At 27.3% G+C, this 10,000-nt stretch overlaps 1 protein-coding gene across 1 annotated transcript in view; it reads left to right on the top strand.

Annotated features, from left to right (window-relative positions):
* The window catches only part of LOC136082292 (caspase-3-like), a 37,848-nt gene that overhangs the window by 3,984 nt on the left and 23,864 nt on the right, over positions 1-10,000 (top strand). Inside the window, exon 3 of the mRNA XM_065801064.1 lies at positions 3,036-3,068. Within this exon, the coding sequence (XP_065657136.1) occupies positions 3,036-3,068 (33 nt within the window). The remainder of the gene's footprint in view (positions 1-3,035; positions 3,069-10,000) is intronic.

Raw genomic sequence — 10,000 nt, 5'->3', positions numbered from 1 at the left:
TTGAATAGGGAAACACCATTACTAGTCAATATTATAAAAGAACTTGTTTGAAACCTCTTATATGCTAAATAAATAAGCAAATATCTAAAACCGGCACTCAAATTTTTAAAATTATCTTATAAATAAATATCTAGCATAAAAAATTTATCAAATTAAAACTTCACTTATAGCTTTGACACCATACTAGTTCAATCACATTCTAATGACTAATATATTTACAATTCAAAAACATCAAAATGTCAGAATATCAAATATTTTTTGTCAAATATAAGTTAATAAACTAAATATTTTCACTGATATTTACGAATCTTATAATAGTCTATTCATTAAAAAAAGTTTAAGCTAAACGAAACTAAAAAATTAAAAAAAAAGTTTTAATAAACAATATATATAACAATTATATTTTTTATATAACTTTGAATTGAAACTTTTGGAAGTATGCTCACAAAGAACAAAAGAAAGAATGTAACGCTACTATTTTCAGCAAAAGAAAAAATGTAACGTCACTGTTTTCACAAACGCATTTCTCAAAATATACGTCAGTATTTAAGTTATTTATATATTATATTAGTATAAATCTATATTATATTAGTACAAGTCTATATATTTATTAAGTATATAATAAGTTATATAAAAAACTATTCACTTGATAAAAATTAAGTCGTGCATTCAGTTTAAATTATAATGCAGTTTTCTGTTTTGTGCAAACAATGAATGGAAAGTTATGAAGTCATTACTGCTAACAGATAGAATGGAGTGTTTACTATTTTCCAAATGTTTCGCATCAATGAGAATAGAAAATTTAAATTAAAAGATTAAAACTTGATTGAATTTTGAATAGTCAAAAGTTTTAATCCACAAGATTTTGTAAAACATAAGATTCTTTTGCTTTATTATTTTTAATTTTTTACACATCTTTTGTAAATAAAAGAAATATTTTTAATCTTTTTATTTTAAACTATTTTTTATTTTAAATTAAATTAAAAATGTTTCTGTTGTTTAGAATGTCCACAATCAAGCATGTTGATTTAATTTCAATAGGAAACAATGTTTTTATATTATGTTATGTCATGTTATGTTATGAACTTTTAGTAAATGGCGATATTTCATTGTTTTTATTTAATATTAAAGCTGCAGTAACATATTTTTTCCGGTAGATAGACAAATGCATTAACAGAAAAACCGAAGCTTTTCCGTCTGATTTCCCAGACTTCACATGAAAAAAATTCAAACAAAAAATCCTCCACCCTTTCCATTGTACACACTGGTACACTTTTGAGTGACCCCATACTTATATATCCCCATACTTGCGTACATAATTTATGGATGGCCCCATGGCAACCAATTTCCAACTCTAAATATTGCTCTCAAAGACTTGATTCCGAGCATGCTTAATGGCGCTCGTTAATGACTTTTTCAGTATTACGAGCGAAAAATATTGCACTGTGCGATTTTATTCAACATATGCACTGATATATATATATATATATATATATATATATATATATATATATATATATATATATATATATATATATATATATATATATATATATATATATATATATATATATATATATATATGTACATATACAGGAGTTAAAATATACTTGTTAATGGTGTTAACAAGTTCAAAGTATGTGTTCAAAGGGATGCAGAATAGCTCCTCCAGTTCCTAAGTTAGATCATTTTAGTTTTTGCTATATTTCGAGGTCTCTGGTGATGACTAAAGTACTATTTCTGTTCACAGTTATTTGCTCATATCATGTGCCTAAATTAAATGCTTATACTTGTGAAGATTTTGTTGAAATTAGCTTATTTCTGGTGTTCATACCGAAATGTTATAACAAACTAGAAGTAATAATGTTTAATATTAAATAAGTATTGAATACAATATTAGATACTATTAAAGTGTTATGAATATTTTGAAACAATAGCAATATTCAAAATGATTTTATTCCAGTTAATTTATTTTCCTTTCTACATGGTCCTTCCTTTCAATCAACAATATTGCAATAGTTGTTTGCAGTAAAAAACTGAGTTTTATTGGAATTGAAATTCACAAACCATTGCAAGCCCCAAGCTGATACAGAAGAGAGGTCAGATTGTCAGAAAAAGACTTTTTGTCAAGAACGGAGTATAAAATTGAGTCATTAGCAAAGAGAACCACTTTAGTTAATGTAAGCTAATGTAGATAAGAAACAATACAGGACAAAGGATAGAATCTTTTGGTACCTCATAAGTTACTGGAAATGATGAGAAGTGTTCGGCCTCAACTTTGATACTAGGTTTAGAAACAAATGATTAAACAAACTGTTATTTAATAATCTGTTAATAATCTGTAATTGTTAATGATAATAGTTTTTATTTAATTTGAAACAATTTGCTGCTAACATTTTAATATTTAGAAATATCAATAAGTTTCAAACTATATTTTTATTTTACCAAATTATTCAGTGTAAAATTCTGTTAAAATCATTATTTTAGATGGATAACTGTGTTTAATCACTTGCAGATGAAAGTCCTTTTTTTTTTTAAAAGTTGATTAGATATAAAAAGATGTGTAAATTTTTAATTATTGTTTTGATTTCACTTTGAGTCCACTTGGTTTTTTAATCTATGTTTAAATGATATGAGATATGTGGTGACATGGCCTGGATGAATTAACTTGGAGTTACTCTTAATCTAATGGCTTGAATTATTTTTGTCTACTTCTAATTATCTATCTCTTGAGCATTTTTCACACATTTTCCTGGTCATCTGCAGCTTTTACTACTTTTTAAATTACTATTAACTGAATTACTGTTATCTCTATATTTCTCTACCGTTATCTCTATATTTCTCTACTGTTATCTCTATATTTCTCAATTATTATATCTATATTTCTCAATTATTATCTTAATTTTTATATATATATATATATATATAAATCATTCTTATGAGATAAGTGGTTTTTTGCTATTTTTAGAGAAATTGATTGAGATTGTAAATGTAAACTTTTGTATAATACTTTTCTTATTAATTTTTCTTCATAGGTCTTTTAAAGATAGATGAATGGTTTCCTGATTGTAGGTTATTTTTTATATTTAATTTGAGTTGAACTTTTATATTTATAAAAATAGCTAAAAAACTATTTATGTTTATTGAAAAACGAATTTATGCGAAAGTTTTTTTTTTGGGAATGAATTTTTTAGAGTATAATGCCCATGATTCAAAAGTTTAATAGCCCATGTATCATCGTTTTTTCTTAAAACTTTAACAAAGTTTTGTTGTATGTCATTAATGTAATAGCTTATAAAAACAATAAAATTTCTTATTACTATTAATTATATTATTAATTGTAATTTTTTTGCACTACTTAGTACTGTTAATTAATTTATTATACCAATTACAATAAATTAATTACTTCCTGAAGTTTACTTTTACTTCCAAAAAAATTATGAATTATTATATATTATATTAGTTTTACATCTTATATCTTATTATTACACAGAGATTTATTAACAGAAATTCTATAAGAAGATTAAATGTTTGTTTTTTTCAGTAATAATCCTCTAATATATATATATATATATATATATATATATATATATATATATATATATATATAATATATATATATATATATATATATATATAAATATATATATATATATATATACATATATATATATATATATATATATATATATATATATATATATATATATATATATATATATATATATATATATCCCCTATAACATTTTAAAGTAACGTTATGTTTTGTAACATAAACAAGATTTATTACATGCAAAAGTTCCATTATTTTTATGTAACCGAGACGTAACATTGTAACATAACAATACATAACACTGTAACATAGCATTACGTGCAAAATGTTACGCAGCAACATGTAACATTTTGACCTAATGACCGTGACATTGTAACCTATGATAACTTTCTATTTAATTGTTTTTTCATATGTACATTTATATATATGGAGAGAGATAGCTATATAAAAAGAGAAGGGGAGAGATCAAAGAAAACCATGACTTAGTTAAAGAGCAAAGTCAAGTCAGAAAGATAGATTAGAGGGTGTAAACAGATATTGCAAAGAAAGTACAAAAATATATGCATAATTTACATATGCTAATTAATGTATTTAATATATTAATTTATATTATAAGAAAGGTTGACATTTAATATACATTTTTGCTTGTGATTTTATAAAAACTCATAAAGTATTACGCTTGTATTATTGACAAAAAAAATGTAATGTAACATAACAAAATCTAGATATGAGATGTAGTTAAAATACGTCTCAAATATAGATTTTTTTAATGTTAAGTTACGTTTCAGTTTACACATTTTTTTAGTTTAAATAAAATAGTTGAGGCGTAACTTTGCAAATTGAAACTCTTTTTTTTAATTTATGACAAATTAGTTACAAAAAAAAAAAGTAACTAGTTAAGACGAATCTATTTTACAATTAAAATAAATGATGATAGTTAGCAGTTTAAAAAAAAGTATTTTTAGTTACAATGTCTCGACAAACGCATTGTTAAATACCATAACTCATGGTATTTAACAAAATTGTTTTATTAACATTTATATATTTGATTATATATGTATTTGATTATTGCAATCCCAATAAAATGTTTGTCAAAAATTTTGTTATTAAAAAAAATTTAAAAAAGTTAACCCACACTTGTGGGTTAGTTTTTAAAAAAGACTTCTTAAAGATAAATATAACTTTTAAAGCTTTGAAACTTAAATAACAAAAAACATAAAAAAAAGTACCTTTAAAAGTTAAAATAACTTATGGTACCTAAGCAATCTAACTAGATTGCTTAAGTACTGTAAGTTATTTTAACTTTTATCGAGACGTAACATAAAACATTTAAGAATAAAAACGTAATTAAAATGTCACAAATATAAATTTTTTTACGTTACATTACGTCTTTTTTTTTTTTTAAAGTGTAACAAATTTTGATGTAACCTAACATTAAAAAGATCCACGTTTGAGACCTATTATAATTACGTCTCAAATCTAGATTTAGTTACATTACATTAAGTTTCAATTGGTTACACTTCATAAAGTTAAAAAAAAATTATTTGAGACGTAACGTTGTGTGTTGATTTTCTTTTCATGACAAAGTAACCAATTGAGACGAAGCTATTTTACAATAAAAATAAAATATAAGATAGTATTTAGCAAAATAGAAATGATAAACAAAAATTTACTGCATTATCAAGTTTATTTACTTAATATTTAATTAAAAATTAGAGAATGTAACCTTGTTATCTATTGTAATCGACTTAGGCGTAGTGTAACTTTAAAATGTTATAGGGGTATATATATATATATATATATATATATATATATATATATATATATATATATATATATATATACCGTGGGATAATATGGCCACATTTTTACTTTTTTTTTTTTTAATAATTTGCTAAATACAGGAGCTATAAACTTGTAGATTTTATTCAAAAATTACTCTTACAAGATGCACATATGTGAAAATCAGTCATGTAGAGCCATCAGCCATCTAGAGTTAAAACTTTAACCGCAACTTATTAATGAAAATCATTTTTGAAAAATCCAACTTCGATTTGGCCATTTATAAAAAAATCTAATTTAAACAACCAAACATTGCAATACATGTTTAAGAAATTAATGAAAGTCGCAAATCAGAAGACTAGATTATTAAATAAAATACAAAAAAATAAGAGCTATAAATTTGTGAACTGTATTCAAAAATTACTCAGACAAAATGCACATTATATGTGAAAATCAGTAAAATTGTAAAGGTTGTTGAAAATAAACAACAAGCTGTTCTTCATTTACAACTGCATGGCTCTTTAAAATGTTCTGACCAATTCTCTGAAAAATTAGGTTGTGGTGCCTTTTCGAAAATCTGCAAGCCTAATCTTGCCCAGAGAAATTCATTTTGTTTGTGAAGAATACATTTGATGAAGTGTTTTAATGCAGCCAAATACCAAAGCTCTTCATTCTAGTGATGAAGTGCGTTGTCATTGCTCAATTTTGAGTAATGACAAGCTCTTACTCAGCAGATGTAGCAGTTCAACAAAGTGTCCACATAATTTTGGTCTTACCACATAGATAATTTCTAAGAATTGATCTGAAAACTTTGTTTGTTTCAGAGACCCTTTAAACTGGAATACCAGCAGCAATGGCTACATTCAACAACAAGAGTATTATTACAAAACTTTCAATAATAAGAGTTTTACTTTTTTTTGTAACAGACATAAAAATGTTAGTTTAATATTAGGCTATAAAAAGTATGTAGAGTGGGACACTGCATCTTTAAAACTTTAGTAGATTTCAGCAAAAAAACTGATAAATATGCTAAACTTGCCATGTTACTCTATCTGACAGTATATACATGTGTACGTATATACATATATATATATATATGTATATATATATATATATATATATATATATATATATATATATATATATATATATATATATATATATATGTATATATATATATATATATGGGTAGGTCCATTTTGGTATGTAAGTACTGCTAAATATAAAGTCGGATTTTAATACGTAAGTAACGAAAATAGCAAACTTAAGTGTTTTTAACTGAATATTTTTTTGCAGAACTTCGATCGAGTTCGTAGGTTAGCATATTTTGTTAACTACTTTTCGCTGTTTCATAACATTTATTTTGGTTTGTTTTTTTAAAGCACGCTTGTATCGTATTTTGTTTGTAAACAATATTTTACTTTGTAATTTCATAGTCTTTAGTAAAGTCTCTTTACTGCTTTTAACTTAGCACTTAAGACACCAAAAATTCAAATTTATAAGGGGCTAATAAATGTTTCTTAAAATGTACTTTTTTAATTTGCATGAGTCTATAGATTTACATGCTTAACAGATTTATGTTTTATAAATATTACTTTTGTAGAATGATATAATGTAGTTAAGATGGATTAAAGTGAACAATAAGGATGTTTTACTAATTGTATAAATATTATTAACAAGTAAGTTATTATTTTGTGCAAAATTTAATTAGTTTAGTACTTTTATAAAGTGTTATTAATTTATTACAAATAACTTATGTGTAATAATAATATGAATGAAGTATTTGTAATAATAATATGAATGAAGTATTTGTAATAATAATATGAATGAAGTTTTTAGAAAATAAAAAATTCCATAAACAAAAAAAAACCCCGCAACAATGTAACATTGTTTATGTTTTTTTGTTTTTTTTTTATTTATTTTTTTATTCACCTTCTCAAGGCCGAGAAGGCCACTACAGCTGAGGAGGCTACTTAATAGTGGTTATAACCCTCTCTCAACTCTATAACTCCGAAACACGAACCTTGAGGAACAAGGCCGCTGCACGGTGAAACAAGTTGAGCGCGGTACTACCAGGGACGTGGTGGGGATCGAACTCGGAACCTCTCGCTTATGAAGCGAGCGCTTTACCACTACACCACTACTGCATGTAAAGTGCAAAAAAAAAAATGCAAAATGGAACACATTATTTGCATATGGCCTAAAGAAGCAAAGGTCCCAATAGAGGAAAGAGCTTTATTATGAGACCAGCATTTAAAAATAAGGCCAAAAGGGCTATTTCAGATGTCTTTGGTAGATACATCTGCTTTAAAACACAGCAACAGAATTAAACCGAAGGACGGGAATATATCACATCACAAACATATTAATAATGAGCTCTCAAGTTTATTACCAAATCCTCCCAATGTTTATCTCAAATACTAGATTTCAGGTATTTTTATTTGCGCAGCTTTAAGTTTTTAATTTGTTTAGTATATATTTAACACTTATTAAAAATAAAATCGCTTATCATAAATATTTTAAATTTTTTACTTAAGGAACATGATGAGTGGCAACCAAGTAAGAGAACTCAGGCAGATTATAGTATTCAAAAGTTTCCAATGATATGCTTGGAGCTGGTCAGAGGCGGATGTTCTTCGAATCTTGGCGCAGCTCTTGGAAATGCCTTACTCCATGATATCAAGCATTTTTTGTTACTTAAAGTTGACATCAATATTGTTCTAATGGGTAAGTGTAAATTAAACATAGATAAGTCAAAAGTAAAAGTAATTTCAGAAAATGCAAATTCAGAAGAGAAGACAATTATTTTGTATTAGTTTAGATGGAAAGATAGATAAGAACACAAAAATGCATTTAAAAGCAAATAATTCTGAAGGAAAAAATTTCATTAAAAAATTTATTGCTGCAGAGTACCTTACGTTTACACATGAAGATGGCAAATCTCATGGGATCTACTTGACACACAGAACAATACCCGTTGTTGATGCTACTTGAGAAATTTAGTGTACTTGAAGAATTTGACAGCCTGGAGAGCATCCATGGTATTCTTTAAGACCATATTGCATCAAAAACAGGTTGAAGAAGTGGCTTGGTGGTTATTCTAGAAAAGCTGATAGGAATGAAACTTAACACAAAGTTGCAGTGTTCGATCGACACCAAAATGACCAATTGAGTGAACTTTCCATATGACTATCTGTTGAATTAATCCAGTTGCACACACTGTTCTGCACCATTTTTGAGGGATTCGTGAAAGTCAATTAGCCAGATTTAGTTCAGATGGAATCCATTGTACAATAATCTTGATATCTTTTGCTATTTCCTTTATTGTATTCAGCCGTCATTGTACTAACAATTGAGAAATTCCCCGAGTCTTTACGCAATATTCTTCTTTTAAAACTGCGTTTAACCATCCCACGGTGCTCTTGCTATCGCTGTATACTGTGAGTTCTTTTATATCCCATCTACTGACTAAATTTAACCCTCGAAGTATCGAATCTAGTTCACTTATATCAATATGGTGCGTATCACTCGTCGGTCGTAGCCATGCTGCATCTTCAATAACTACTCCCCCAATTAGAAGAACTACACCCAGTCCTATGGATGATGCATCACAGTAAAGCTCAGCTTTTCCATTCACTGGTACCAGCCATTTCCCACCAACCGAGTCCTCTTTTTCATAAATGGTGATGGAACTCATTCATTTTTTCTTTGCAATCTTCAGAAACATACTCATTCCATGGAATATTTCCAGCTAATTGTTTGATGTATGAAGCTTGTAAATGCAAACTTCCTGCCACCGGGTAATGTCCAATAAGTTTACCTAAATTGCTAAAAAGCTGTGATCATTTGACTGCATTTGAAGATTCGAATTGTACTACATTGTCCCGCTTCCATATCCGTTCCCCATTTTTATTTTGTTTGACTCTCAAACCTAAAACACGTCCTTTTTCTAGGTCTTCTGGAGGTTTACACTGCAACCCAAATTTCTCACAATTAAAACATGTTATTTTATTTGTTCCGGCAAAACCAGTTATTTAGGGAAGTAGCGATGTTGCTGCAACCATCACATTATCGGAACCATCCAACTGTCGGACTTCTTGAGTCACTCGTTCCAATGTAACAGCAACCTCAACAGCTTTTGCAAAACTATGTTCTTCAGGTTCCAGTAAAAGCCGTTTGATCGTAGTTCCATCGCTAAAGCCTTGGATAAATTGGTCGCGCATCCTGTCATCTCTATCCGTAAATTTGCATTCTTCAGCAGCTCTTGCAATCCGTGGTGAAAATTCTGTCACACTCTCGTTACTTGCTTTTTTAATTGTTGCAAATTCAAAGCGTAGTATTACCGATGACTTTGGTTTAAAAAGCTTCATAATATTTTTCTCGATCACTGAATCGTCTTCTGGGTATGCCGGCAAGCATAGATCTTCTAATGCAGAATAAATCTGTGGTGGCAAACATGTTAATGTTATCGTTTTTCTCTTCGCTTTGTCAATGTCTATTGCTGCAATATATGTTCGCAGTTGACGGATAAACCATTAATGGTTGCCATCAAATACTGGTGGCATAATAGCTGAAATAGCTTGTTGCATTCTTGTATTTGTTTATATATATATATATATTAAAAATCAACTATCTGAGCGTTTTTCAAACTTCTTTTCTATTACA

Source organism: Hydra vulgaris, chromosome 07 (genome assembly GCF_038396675.1).
Source record: "Hydra vulgaris chromosome 07, alternate assembly HydraT2T_AEP".
NCBI lineage: Eukaryota > Metazoa > Cnidaria > Hydrozoa > Anthoathecata > Hydridae > Hydra > Hydra vulgaris.
The sequence above is the reverse complement of the archived record's forward strand: the minus strand, read 5'-3'. Positions and strand labels throughout refer to the sequence as shown.